At 39.5% G+C, this 15,599-nt stretch overlaps 1 protein-coding gene across 1 annotated transcript; it reads right to left on the bottom strand.

The window, feature by feature from the left end:
* Positions 1-13,325: 13,325 nt before the first annotated feature.
* LOC110458100 (tachykinin-like peptides receptor 99D) lies at positions 13,326-14,375 on the bottom strand. The gene has a single exon (XM_021509670.1). It carries the CDS (start codon positions 14,373-14,375, stop codon positions 13,326-13,328), a length of 1,050 nt encoding a protein of 349 aa, XP_021365345.1.
* Positions 14,376-15,599: the final 1,224 nt, after the last annotated feature.

Genomic DNA, 15,599 nt, shown 5'->3' with positions numbered 1-15,599 from the left:
GTATTGGATAGCAGTTTGATNGACAGTTTGATACTTTGAAAATTTCTTCATTTTCCTTGGTTAGAATCAAAGGTGCTAGTTTCAAATACTTTTCAGTCTTAAATCTGTATGCTAGATATTGAATAAGGTGGTTTTATTGTTTTTTGTCACTTTGAATAATATTTCTGTTCATGTTAAAAACAAAATCAACTCTCTGTATAAATATATCAGGTGACCGTGAAGGCCCATAGGCCGCTTTTGTTTTTCGTTCTGTCCCTTTTTTACCAAGTTATGGCCCTTTGTTGAAAAATACTTCTCCATACAACTCCTCCAAAACTATGAGGCCTATTTCAACGAAAGTTTTCAGATATGATAACTATCACCTGAAATTGTGCATCAAGATATTTGTCTCCAACCCTTTTTATGGAGTTATGGCCCTTTGTTGAAAAATCCTTGTCCTGACAACTTCTCCTAATCTACTGGGCCATTTTCAAAGAAAGTTTACAGATATGGCAACTCCCCCTTGATGTTGTGCATCCAAGTAGTACTTTTTCATTCCGATTTTTAAAAGGAGTTCTGCCCCTTTGTTGAAAATAACCCTTTGAACTACTCTGCCAAGTTCAATGAAAGTTTGAAATATAATCCCCTGATGTCGTGCATCACCATAGTATTTTTCATTACGACCCTTTTTAAGTAGTTATGTCCCGTTCTTAAAAATCTTTGTCCTGACATCTCTTCCTTTACTACTAGGCAGCTATTTTAGATCTTGCATTTGAAGTTGTTATTGCTATTTACTGAGAACTATTGAAGGGACAGCAATGAAAAAGGATATACATGATCCCTTTAGAATGTATTCGTGTTTGCTTTAAACTTTTGCGGAGTGGAAAAAAACCTGAAATGGCCACCAGGTAATTATATAGATTTTGTATGGATATCATTGGTTGTTTATGGAAAGTGCTAAAGGGATAATGGGGGAAAACTTTGCCCCTAGATGGATGGATCGAAAAATCTAGCTAAAACAAGTCCCTCAAAGATTATGTTGCAACTTGGTTTGCATAAGCCTCTTGGTAGATGAAAGTAACACACATGTAAGGTGAAAGCACCTTTAAAGTTTGGTAGTACATACACTATACAGTATGCCAAACAATGAATTACACTGCATCATACAGCTGTTTCGTCCTTCTAGGACTTATCAGAGCTGATAGGAGCTAAAAAGTTCAAATCCAAATGGTCCAAATTACTGTACATATAGAGGGACAGGCACGTAAAACCTCTTTATTTTATGAATCTCAAATAATTAGAGTAGTACTGATAAATTACAAATTAAATCATTAGTGAAGTGTATGTACATGTATAATTAGCGGTGCCACTACTCAAAAGAAATAACTGTGACCATCAGGGTTACGGCAGACCTCAGGGACTATGCAATCCACCAGAAGAGTAAAGCTATAAGAACTAAAAATCCACCAGCAGAGCCTACCACCTTGTATCTTAAAAGATGAACGTAACGCACATAGAATATGTATAGTAAACCAAGAATAAACAACACTGCTACATAAGCTGTTTCATCCTTCTCGAACTCATCGGTGATGCTAGGGGTCAAAAAATCAAAAAAAATCAAATGGTCTAAATTACTGTGCAAACAGAGAGGCATGTGCGTAAAATTCCTTTTATGAATTTCAAAATTAAGAAGGAGCCTGATTCATTACAAATTAAATCATTAGTAAAGTTGGTATATTATGAATCGTGTCGCTACCTAACTGTGGTCATCGAGGTTATGGCAGAGCTCAGGGACTTGACAAAATCCACCAGCAGAGTCTACCACTTCGTATCCTGAAAGATGAACAGCCAATACATGTGAATGTACCTTTAGAATTTGGTAATATATACAGTTTTGTAATATATACAGTATGGTAATATATACAGTTAGGTAATATATACTATACAGTTTGGTAATATATACAGTTTGGTAATATATACAGTTTGGTAATATATACAGTATGGTAATATATACAGTTTGGTAATATATACAGTATGGTAATATATACAGTTTGGTAATATATACAGTTTGCAAAAATAAAAAATAAATAAAAAAGACTACGTGTGTGTGCTTGTTCAAAAATAGTCCGAATTATTCTGACGTTTTATCGACTATCGATAACGACGACAGACCGATATAAAAAAAGTCTATAAAACGTCAGAATAATTCGGACTAGTTCAAAAAGAGAATAGCGAAATGCAGACAAAAGAGCATGCATAGCATCAAAATTTGATGATCTTTCAGCTAATTTACTAAACTGTTAAGAAATTGATACTTTTGTGTAAATATCATCCTAGTAAATTGATACCATGGTAACGGCTCTTATAGAGATGTTCTGTGAATGGCAGTCCCGGTCAGGGAGGGAATGAGATGTCGGACAGGAAGTATCTTCGCTTCTCATACGAGAGCAAGATCTTTCAATTCCGGGCTATATCTTTTGGCCTGTCCATGCCAGGGCCCCTTAGTTTTTATCACACTACTGCAGGTTGTGGTAGGTTTCCTGCAGCAGCGAAGCGTAGACATCCATATTTACTTCGACGACTCGATCCGAGTCTTTTTCTCAATGTCGGGTTCATCACCTCCCTCGAGAAAATAGGTTTCCCTCTCAGAACTTTGTGTTTCTATGCTAGCGGCTCAACGTACCAAGGGGTATTGTCCTTCCAGCTCAAGAGACATTGACCAAGGCTAGGAGTCTGGTGCTTCAGTTCACGTAATTTGCATGGCAACAGATACTCACCAGGTCTCACGTCCTTTGTGCCCTCGCCATTAGCATTTGCTTCTTTGCCAGGAGTTGAGCCTTAATATTCAGGTCAAGCACCTTCTGGGCAGACTCAATATCCTTACAGATACCCTATAAAGACGTTTTCAACCGGTTCTGACGGAGTGGCAACTCGATTCGACAATATTCCGAGCAATATGTCAGTTTTGTTTGGGACAGGCCTCATGTAGACCTATTTGCCACAGCTTTGAACCATCAGTTGCCGGCGTTTGCGTCTAGGGCTGCAACGATATGCAATCCTCACGATACGATGCGAATCGTGGTACGATGCTTTCGATACGATACGTATCACGACACAAATATCTGCTTAAAAGGTCAGCTTCATAATGATTGAGTGCAGGATGTTGTCATAGGCTTCAATAGTAAATACTATCGAAATATATTTTTGTATAATTTCTAGTACTTTTGGGTATGACTGCACAGTGGACCAGGATTAAAAAAGACGAGAACACTTTTTGAGAAGTTTTATAAAAAAAAAAGATAATTTAAGTACTGTTAGTGTATCACGATACAGGCAAACAAAACACGATACACAAGAAAGTATCGTGATACAATACGATATATCGTTGCAGCCCTACGTGTGTCTCTCGTTCTAGCTCTAGCAGTATGGGCAGTAGAAGCTCTGGTTTCTGGACTGGAATGGGTTGCATACTGACACCCACCCCCCTTCAACATGTGCGCTATTTTAGCTTTTGCAGTGCGACTAGAGGTAGGATCTTCCTCCTCCATTTCAGCCCTCATTAGATGTTCTATCATTAAGACACCTATCTTAAGATGTCTTACTCCTTAATGGGATTTAGCCTTGGTTCTGAAGTCCCTTTTAGGGCCTTCCTACGAGCCTTTTAATCAGGCCTCTTAAACTTTTTAAAGTTTCGAGACGGTGTTTCTTGTCACCCTTGTCTCAGGTAGAACGGGCGTTGAGGTTCATGCCTTATCTGCGCGTTTCTCCTGTTTATGCTTTGGCAGGGGGATTATTGGTATTTTCTACCTTTTCAAGAATGGCCAGTCTTGTATATCGGTACAAATCCATCTCGGATGTGTCGGGCCATTAACTGGCTTATGAGTCTTCTTCCGATGATGTCAGAAGGCTTTTCAAGGTTACGGCCCATGAGTTTAGGGCTCTGGCGGTATCTTTGGGGCTTTCTCAATGGCTATCCTTTTTAAGCTCACCTGGCCCGAAGGGCCAGGTGAGCTTATGGCAAGGTGCGGCGTCCGTCGTCCGTCCGGCGTCAGCTTTTACTTAAAACAACTTCTTCTCAGTAACCAAAAGGTTTAGGGTGATGATAATTGGCCAAAAGCATGCTGGCATGAAGGCTACCAACTTTGACTTAATAAATGACCTTCATCCATTTTCAAGGTCACAGGGGTCAAATATGTTAAAATCTTTAACCAACTTCTTATGAAGTCTTCTCAAGTTAAAGACATTTGACCCATATGATCTTAAAAGTTGGTGAAGGTCATTCATTTGAACAAACTTGGTAGCCTTTCATCCCTGCATGCTACAGGCCCAATATCAGTACCCTGGACATTTGAGCTTATGCCGTGGTGCGGCGTCCGGCGTCAATATTTTACTTTAAACAACTTCTTCTCAATAACCAACAGGCCCAGGGTACTGATATTGGGCCTGTATCATGCTGGGATGAAGGGCTACCAAGTTTGTTCAAATGCATGACATTGACCCACTTTCAAGGTCACAGGGGTCAAATGTCTTAAAATCTTCAAACGACTTCTTCTCAATAACCAAAAGGCCCAATGTACTGATATTGGGCCTGTATCATGTTGGGATGTCGTAAAATATTCAAACAACTTCTCCTCAATAACCAAAAGGCACAGGGTACTGATATTAGGCCTGTATCATGCTGGGATGAAGGGCTACCAAGTTTGTTTAAATGAATGACCTTGACCAACTTTCAAGGTCACAGGGGTCAAATGTACTAAAATAACTTCTCAATAACCAAAAGGCCCAGGGTACTGACTGAATGACCTTGACCCACTTTCAACCTAATGTCCTTGTTTGAGATTCAAGGTCACAGGCGTCATATGTTTAAATCTTTAAAACACTGACATTCTGCCTGTAGCTGTATTTTAGTCCACTTTTAAGATTACAAGTGTGAGATTAATACCAGGTGAGCGATGCCGGCCCATTGGGCCTCTTGTTATAAAACGGGTTGTGGAATAAAATACCTCAAGTTGAATTTGCTGATTACTCTAAGTATAGAATACACGTTCAGTGACACCACGATCATCATTGACGTCAAATAATTGTTTCCTCTCGTATTTGCATATAAAACTACTTTATTAATCAAATCAGTACATGTGTATGAAAATTAGAAAGCGATATGCTGATGAAAAACGTTGTTATTGACAATACTCCGGAAAATTCATCCACCATTACACCGTATTATACGGTATGTGTGGGTGATTAAGGAAGCGTCTTTATCATTCAGATGCGCGGTCCATACAATTCTTCGTTATAAGCACGTTTGAACGGAGACACTCGAAAGTCAAACGAACGGTTATTGCCTTGTTACAAGCGCTCGGATGATTTACCCAATTTTTACGTCAAGTTGTATAAGGACAGCTGCTATATGAGTTGTTCGGATTAACCTCGGATGGCCTGTAGTTCTCTGTCATTATCCATTAACATTATGGATGACTTACTGATGGAATCCTAGCCATCATTACCATAGGCATGCCTACCATGTATTTAAAAGGGCGGATCTAGGATGTTTCAAACGGAGGCGGGGTCGCACTAAGAAAATAGGTCCCGTTCCGTTCTGTAGCAAATACACTTCATTTTCATGTTCTACATGAATTTTGGGGCCGCGGTGGCCAAGTGGTTAAGGCGTCTGACATTCTGCTACCACTATCCCTCCACCAATGGGTCGCGAGTTCGGGACCTACGTGGGACAGTCGCCAGGTACTGGCCGTTGGTCGGTGTTTTTTCTCCGGGAACTCTGGCTTTCCTTCACCACCAAAACCTGAAATGTCCTTAAATGAGCATAGCTGTTAATAGGAGGTAAACAAACTCTATGAATTCTGAAAAATGCAAGGTTTTGTAGCAGTGTTGCTATAGACCATTTAATAAGTGGTATAAAATGTCTCTCTCTGAGCAATGAAAAGTCAAGAGAAGAAATATGATTTTTTATTGATATATTTCATTGACTTCAAGTGTCAAAGAAAGATCCTAGTGCAGATTGTTATTCTCTGTTATAATTACGTCCTTTTTAAGCAAGCGAACCGCAATCTGTTGGAAAAACTGCGTACGGCTAAAATATAAGTAATGAAATTTCAGAAATATTTTAAGTATAATTGCTTCGATAAGTATAATTACAAACCAAAACACGCCGTAACCCCTTTTGTTGCAAGCAGAAATGAAAAAAGTTTAATATCCGGCCAAGTTGATTGTTTCTCCGAGCAGCCGGAATAAAAAACTATCAAATTTGTTCAAGGAAATGACCTTGACCCACTTTCAGGACACATCGGTGAGATTGGTTTTAACAATAAGGGTAGTGTCCAATCGAGTTTGTTTGAATAAAGCTGATTTCGATATGTGTTGAAGTTCACATAAACGTTATTTTACAACAATTAAGAAACAAGTTATTTCATCTTATATTAATCACTCTTGTTGGCCCGGATATTAACGCGCCGCGGGGTCTTATTGTGGGAGGAAACCGGAGTACCGGAGAAAACCCATGTGTTGGGTGACCTATGTGGTGACTTTCACGCCGATCGGGGAATTGGACCCCGGCCGCCTTGGTGAAAGGCAATTGCGCTATTCACTGCACCACCCAACCACCAAACCACCCATCATTGAATTCCAGGTGAGTTATACAGGGCCATTGGGTCTCCTCTTTAGTAAGGTTTAAGGTTACTTTCACAGACAATAGGTAACCCTAGCTAGCACTGCGCACCACTTCTATATTCCGGTCTGACGAATAAAAGTTGGTACGACCGATATGTTAAATGACACAGGGTGTCGGATTAGACAGATGAATGAGACCGATATGTTGTATACCAAAGTGTCGGATAAGACGGGTTCATTCTGACCAATACGTTGTTATCCACAGGTTGTCGGATTAGGCAGGTTTATCTGACCAAGATGTTGCGTCACAGGGTATCGGATAAAACCAATATATTTGTTCCGTTTTGTTTTTGAGTAGACGGGTTTCGTTGTATGTTTCATAACTGCTGTCCAATCATCCGCGTGTTTTCGCAATTTTTAGCTCACCTGGCCCGAAACAACTTCTTCTCAGTGACCAAAAGGCCTAGAGTGATGATATTTGGCCAGAAGCATGCTGTGATGAAGGGCTTCCAAGTTTGTTCAAATAAATGACCTTCATCTATTTTCAAGGTCACAGGGGTCAAATACATTAAAATCTTTAAGCAACTTCTTCTGAATAACCAAGAGGCCTAGGGTGTTGATATTTGGCCAGTAACATGCTGTGATGAAGGGCTACAAAGTTTGTTCAAATAAATGACATTGACTTATATTCAAGGTCACAGTGGTCAAATATGTTTATAACCTTTAAACATCTTCTGAATAACCAAGAGGCTTAGGGTGATGATAGTTGGCCAGTAACATGCTGGGATGAAGGGCTACTTAGTTTGTTCAAATAAAAGACTTTAAATCATATTCATGATCACTGGGGTCAAACATGTTAAAAACATTAAAACAACTTCTTCTGAATAACCGAGAAGCCTAGGGTGATGGTATTTAGCCAGTAACAACTGGAATGAAGGGCTACCAAGTTTGTTCAAATAAATGACCTTCACCTATATTCAAGGTCACAGGGGTCAAAAATGTCAAAAACATTTAAACAACTTATCCTGAATAACCAAGAGGCCTTGGATGATGATATTTGGCCAGTAACATGCTTGGATGAAGGGCTACCAAGTTTGTTCAAATAAATGACCTTGACTTACATTCAAGGTCACAGGAGTCAACTATGTTTAAAACCTTTAAACAACTTCTTCTGAATAACCGAGACAGCTAGGGTGATGATATTTGGCCATTAACATGCTGGGATGAAGGGCTACCAACTTTGTTCAAGTGAATGACCTGCGCCCATATGCAAGGTCACAGTGGTCAATACAAATTTAAATATTTAAATGAATTGTTCTGTATAACCAAACGGTATAGGGTGATGATATTTTGCTAGAAGCATGCTGGGTTGGAAGACTATAAACTTTGTTCAACCTAATGTCCTTGTTCGACATTCAAGGTCACGGGCGTCAAATGTTTAAATCTTTAAATAGGTTCTTATGAATCAAACTCTGATATTCTGCCTGTATTGTGAGATTAATACCAGGTGAGCGATTCAGGCCCATTGGGCCTCTTGTTAGCTTACCTGGCACGAAGTGCCAAGTGAGCTTTTGCCGTGGTGAGGCATCCGTCGTCTGTCCGTCGTCCGTCCGTCGTCCGGCGTCCGGCGTCAATATTTTACTTTAAACGACTTCTTCTTAATAACCGAAAGGCATAGGGTGATGATTTTTGGCCAGAAGCAAACTGGGATGAAGGGCTACTAAGTTTGGTCAAATAAATGACCTTCACCTATTTTCAAGGTCACAGGGGTCAAATATGTTAAAATTTTTAAACATCTTCTTCTGAATAACCTAAATTCCCAGGGTGATGATATTTGGCCAGTAGCATGCTGATATTAAGGGCTACCAAGTTTGTTCAAATAAATGACCTTCACCAACTTTCAAGGTTACAGGGGTCAATTGTCTTAAACAACTTCTTCTGAATAAGTTAGAGACCTAGGATAATGATAATTGGCCAGTAACATGCTAGGATAAAAAGTTACTAAGTTTTGTAAAAATGAATGACTTTTACCTATATTCAAGGTCACAGGGGTCAAATATGTTTAAAACCTTTAAACAACTTCTTCTCAATAACCAAGAGGCCTAGGATGATGCTATTTGACCAGTAGCATGCTGTAATAGAGGCCTACCAAGTTTGTTCAAATAAATAACCTTCACCTATATTCAAGGTCACAGGGGTCAAAAATGTTAAAAACATTTAAACAACTTCTCCTAAATAACCAAGAGGCCTAGGATGATGATATTTGGCCACTAACATGCTTGGATGAAGGGCTACCAAGTTTGTTCAAATAAATGACTTTAAATCATATTCATGATCACTGGGGTCAAACATGTTAAAAACATTAAAACAACTTCTTCTGAAAAACCGAGAAGCCTAGGGTGATGATATTTAGCCAGTAACATGCTGGGATGAAGGACTACCAAGTTTGTTCAAATAAATGACCGTCACCTATATTCCAGATCACAGGGGTCAAATATGTTAAAAACATTAAAACAACTTCTTCTGAAAAACCGAGAAGCCTAGGGTGATGATATTTAGCCAGTAACATGCTGGAATGAAGGGCTACCAAGTTTGTTCAAATAAATGACCTTTACCTATATTCAAGGTCACAGGGGTCAAAAATGTTAAAATTTTTAAACATCTTCTTCTGAATAACCTAAATTCCCAGGGTGATGATATTTGGCCAATGGCATGCTGATATTAAGGGCTACTAAGTTTGTTCAAATAAATGACCTTCACCAATTTTCAAGGTCACAGGGGTCAATTGTCTTAAACAACTTCTTCTGAATAAGTTAGAGACCTAGGATAATGATAATTGGCAAGTAACATGCTAGGATAAAAAGTTACTAAGTTTTGTAAAATGAATGACTTTTACCTATATTCAAGGTCACAGGGGTCAAATATGTTTAAAACCTTTAAACAACTTCTTCTCAATAACCAAGAGGCCTAGGATGATGCTATTTGACCAGTAGCATGCTGTAATAGAGGGCTACCAAGTTTGTTCAAATAAATGACTTTGACATATGTTCAAGGTCACAGGACGAAATATGTTTAAAACCTTTAAACAACTTCTTCTGAATAACCGATACAGCAAGGGTGATGATATTTGGCCAGTAACATGCTGGGATGAAGGGCTACCAAGTTTGTTCAAATGAATGACCTTGACATATGTTCAAGGTCACAGGATCAAATATGTTTAAAGCCTTTAAACAACTTCTTCTGAATAACCCAGAGGCCTAGGGTGATGATATTTGGCCATTAATATGCTGGGATAAAGGGCTATCAAGTTTGTTCAAATAAATGACCTGCGCCCATATTCAAGGTCAAAGTGGTCAATATATGTTTTAATCTATAAATGATTTGTTCTGCATAACCAAAAGGTACAGGGTAATGATATTTTGCTAGAAGCATGCTGGGTTTGAAGACTATAAACTCTTTTCACCCTAATGTCCTTGTTCGACATTCAAGGTCACTGGCGTCATATGTTTTAATCTTTTAATAGGTTCTTATGAATCAAACACTGATATTCTGCCTGTAGTTGTAGTTTAGTCCACTTTTAAGATTACAAGTGTGAGATTAATACCAGGTGAGCGATTCAGGCCCATTGGGCCTCCTGTTCTCTCTGTCATGCAACCACAGTATTTATGATAGTGTGTCTTATACATAAGTCAAAACAGATTACACTCATTAATTAGTTCAGTGGTCCTATTTTAAACCCTCGTTTACTTCCATGTATGTAATTAGTGTGTATAACGTAGATAATTATGTCATTACGATCGAGTAATCTTTCAAAGGCGGACACGATGTCTACAATGGATGCCTGTGCTGTGTAGCTTTTATTTCCATGTACTATTAACGATATCAGTCTATGATGTAAGAAGGACATTTATTACCTTAACTGAACTAAACTTCGATTAGATCCGGCAAATATTGACAGGATGACATCATGTTCGAGCATCGCCAACAATGTCGCTTAAACGAGAGTCCACAACGGAGGAAATATTGACATGAATACGATGCCTGATTGCAATAAAACACGGCAATACTCTATTATACCGAAAATGCACTAGTGAACTTCATGCTGTGTGTACATTCTTTAAACGACTATCTGAATTTTGGATTTTTTTACAGATATATGAGAAACAATGACCATGCTTCCTTCATTGGAAAACGTTAAAACAACTACACCGAGGGAATATCTGAAATAAGTCTGTATTGCCATTTTCCTTTTACACCGCAATGTGCATCAGTTTCAATACAACTTCAAGGGAGAATATTGACGTGATGTTAATGTAATGCCCGATGTCAGGCAGTGCTGTGGTCGGTACTGAAGTGTTGGTAACTCATTGGGTGTAAAACGTTTATTGTATAGTGAACAAATGCTGTCTTGTCTAATGTTGGGTAGGGACATCCTCGCAAATGCCATATACGGAATAGGAACTGTTCTCGTTTCACAAAAGCGATTTTATTAAATTGATCCTTTTTAACCTGATGGTGAATGGTCTACATGAGTGGAATTAACGACTTTCAGAAGGAGAAATAACGCCTTGTTATCTTACAATAATTATAAAACAGGTTCTAACTAATATTCACCACTGTTGTTAGCCCGGTTTGGAGTGCGAAGGGGGCAATAATGAGGGAGAAAATAGAAGTAGCCGGAGAAAACCCACGTGGTCGGGCAGGTGACTTGGTCCTTTTCACGTCCAATCGAAGAATGGAACCTCTGTCGGCTTGTCTGACCTTTGGTTGGAAAATTGGCCTGTAGGTCACAACATGCACATATGCTACTAGGGTTGGCGCCAGTGTCCAGCCCCTCCCGTAGATACTTAGTCCCTGGGTTTTATTTTTAAAACATCACAACAATAATATAAATGTTGGGTGTGAAAGTCTTAGTCATTTGGTCACAACTTTTAAAAGATTGAAATCCCTACCCCATAACCATATATAGTATTACTAGGCATGGGAATACGAACATGCAAGTTAGTGAAACTGGCCGTGGACACTCGCTCGTCTCTTGCTGCCAAATTACACTCCGTGAACGGCTTACTCCGAAAGCAAGAAATATTTTTTCACGAACGGAAACAAATTAAAACGTTTACCATAACAACGAATATACTTTCATGAACAGGAACAAATGTAGAGGTTTCCAATGAAAACAATCATCATTGTTAATGGGGACAAACAATAAATATCAATTGGACGCAAACTAAAACGTTTATTTTGAAAAAATTACAAAGCAACAAATGGCACATGTTAAATTAAACGACCATTATTTTTACGAGGGACACAAAGTCGTACGTTAACCATGAAAACTCATTATATTACGAAGTAATACAAATAAAATAGTCAACTTTTTAAAACGACCATTGTTCTAGTACGTAGCACAAACTGAACGGTTTACTATAAAAACGACCATCGTTGTCCGAGTGGACAAATATTAAAAAGGAAATAGACAATTTGTACACAAGGGCAAAACTCAGGAAATGGTTTACCAAGGATAACCCCGAGTAATTTCAATTGGCTTGTGTTTCATTAAATATAGATGTAAATATGCTCAAAAAACATTATTTACCTTAATGTTAGTACATGTAAGAATGATCTATGGATGTTTTTACTCTTAAATATAATCACTTAAGTACATAATTTTACACCGCGACAACGTATGTCCATCTACAAGGACTTTCTAAGTTTCTACCTCCTTCATCAAACCTTGTATGTGTTTTACGATATATCGCTCATCAAAAGGTGGAAATGCGGATTTGCTACATAGGACTATCTTATAAAATGACGATATCTGTTTGTTTTAACAAAGTGATTTTTTGAAACTAAATTTATGGTTTCCACAGAATACCGGGACATACCAAAGCCCTTAAAAATGGAAGTTGTTATCCCCCTTCACGTTCAGCATTGAGAGTACTGGCAACAACTGGTTCACCCGTTGTCAGAATAATGTGTCCGGGCGGAATGCTGTGCTGGGTGACTTCGACATGGTATTCCAGTGAGATAGCACTATAAAGTCGGCATTAGATCCTTACTATCACAAATATGTATGTATAACAACCTACACTGTCTTCGGGACAAACACGCACATGCAAGGATACACAACACACACGAAGGCACGTCCTTAAATGACCTTAGCTGTTAAAAGGGCGTTAAATAAAAAACAAAAAAAACAAACAACTCCAGCACTACGTCTATGATCACGATCACTTTCTGTGACTTCTTACATCAATTAAACGACGCTTTCACATATCATCATCCTGCAGAGTAGCATTACTGTTGTGTTGTTTGCATTGTTTGGAATCAGTTCGATTTGGTAGCCGCTTAACTAAAAACAAATGAATAGAAATATTTGATGTCGCACGATCACTTCTCAAACAAAATGAAAAAGGGTTATTTACGATTGATTTTTTTTTTAGTTTGATAGATTTTATTTTGTGAAAAATTTCCAATTTCTTTTACGAATATCCCATATGAACCCAATACGGGACTGTTTTGAATGACTGACTTCCAGAGTTGGGGGTCATGAGGACACATTTACTTTTAAAAACAAATGTATTGAAAAACTAGAATCGTGCCCTACACAAATTGTAATGTTTTCCTAGCAATGTCTACCTCGCTGCAATTCTTCCATATAAGACGCCAGTAATTAGCACTACTGTCATGTACTGATTAATTGGTTCACTTAGTTAAGAGTCCTCTCAGCTTATAGTGCGTAGGCCCTCATCTGCCTGGTCCGCAGTGCGCAATGTCTGATCCGTCGGTTCGACAGTGCGCGTGCGCCTGGCCCAGGCGCATTTACAGATGACGGTCGACGTCAATTCGGCTTTAAAATCAGCATGGAAAGATAAAAAGATGATCGGGTTTAAATAACTATGAGATATTGCAATGAAGATGAGACAGAGTCGGATCTCCTTTGAACTAGCCTCCTCGTCATACTCGGGGTCTTTTAGCCTCATCACCAGCACGTGCGTGTCACTGATGATATCGGACAAATAAAAAGGTATCCAACAGACGAAAAATACCACCACATTGATGATGAGGAGTTTGATTACTCTCCTCTTCCTCCGCACGTGAGACGTAGTTGTAATGTTCCCAGCCCATAGGTTACTTATTATTCCTTTATACCAATAACTCATACAGACTATAGGAATAATGAAAAGAATGACAAAATCGACACATCTGAAGATTAAATCATTATAATCTTCCTCCACTAATACATTGCAAAATCCACCTTCGACTTCGTCGTCGTCGTTTGAAGTTTCTGTTATGTTATCGTCGTCTCCGTCCAACGGAGGCAAATCCCGTTTTAATATTTTGGCGACTTCGTACTGTATAAATATGCGTAAACTGTAGATAAATGCTGAAACCCACACCGCCGCCAATGACGTCAACGCCGACCGTTTTGTCGCATGGTACGTCAACGCCTTAGATACAGCAAGATGCCGATCGTAGGAGATAAGAAGGAACGAGAAAATGCCGGCTGACAGAGTGGCGAGTTCGAAATATGGGGAGAAATAACCCCAGCCGACTGGTAGCGGTATGTCCATGATGGTTACAACAATGGCGGCGGGGACAAACAGGCCGACGCCAGTGTCGGCGATAGACATGGACGCCATATAGAAGTTGCTAGCGTTCCTAAGGCTTCGCTTAGAGCACATGAGGTATACAAGAACGCCATTTCCCGTTACAGTTACCAGCCCGGCCACACACAGAACGCAAACGTACACCAACTCCGCCGTTACAATCATTATTGGGAATGAGACAGAGTCCTAGATGTCTCAGAAATGTTTATTATGCTGCTGAAATATACAGCAGAATTATATTACCTTAACTTTTAGTGTGATCAATATTATATCTTCAAGGTAATAACTTGATCCCACAGGTATGCACCTCTGGGTTAGGAGAAAAGCACGTCTTATATCTAGGCACTACAGATAGCACGTCTTATATCCTTGCAATACAGATATACATTCCTTATGTCAGGGGAAAGGCACGTCTTATATCCAGACACTACAGATATACACCTTTGTGTCAGGAGAAAGGCACGTGTTATATTCGGGCACTACAGTTATACATTCTCTGTGTCAGAGAGTTACATACCTTCACTATCAGCAGAGCAGTATATATTATAAACTCATATCCATCGTGTCAGGAGAGAGGTAGGTCTTATATCCGGGCACTACGTACAGTTACACACCCACTGTATCCGTAGAGAGGCACGACTTATATGGGTACCACAGTTGTACAACCTCTCTGTCAGGAGAGAGGCATGCCTTATATCCGGGCACTATAGTTATACACCCTCTGTATCAGGAGAGAGGCACGTCTTTTATCTTGGGACTACAGTTTTACACCCTCTCTGTCCGGAGAGAGGCACGTCTTATATCCGGGCACTACAGTCATACACCCTCTGTATCAGGATAGAGGCACGTCTTTTATCTTGGTACTACAGTTTTACACCCTCTCTGTCAGGAGACGGGCACGCCTTATATCCGGGCACTACAGTTAAACACCCTCTGTATCCGTACAGACACGTCTTATATCTTGGTACTACAGTTTTACACCCTCTCTGTCAGGAGAGAGGCACGTCTTATATCCGGGCACTACAATCATACACCCTCTGTATCAGGAGAGAGGCACGTCTTTTATTCTGCCACTACAGTTATACACCCTCTCTGTATCCGGAGAGATACACGTATTATATCTTGGTACTACAGTTATACACTCTGTATCAGTAGAGAACTGCGCTTTTTATCCGGCTACTTCAGTTACACGTGTTTGGTGTCAGAAGAAAAGTGCGTCTTATATTCTGCGACAACAGTAGCAAGTTTGTACGTGATCTGCGTCGGACGGGCACGTCTGGTTTTAGTAACGTTCATTAGTAGATCACAGATCGATGTGTCAATGACGTAAAGACCTATGGACAAACAGGTAAAATAGGTGTTCCTTCACGAGCAATTCTGTCCGGGAGG

Source organism: Mizuhopecten yessoensis, unplaced genomic scaffold (assembly GCF_002113885.1).
Source record: "Mizuhopecten yessoensis strain PY_sf001 unplaced genomic scaffold, ASM211388v2 scaffold9431, whole genome shotgun sequence".
In the NCBI taxonomy this organism is placed as follows: domain Eukaryota; kingdom Metazoa; phylum Mollusca; class Bivalvia; order Pectinida; family Pectinidae; genus Mizuhopecten; species Mizuhopecten yessoensis.
This window is presented reverse-complemented; position numbering and strand designations above follow the sequence as displayed.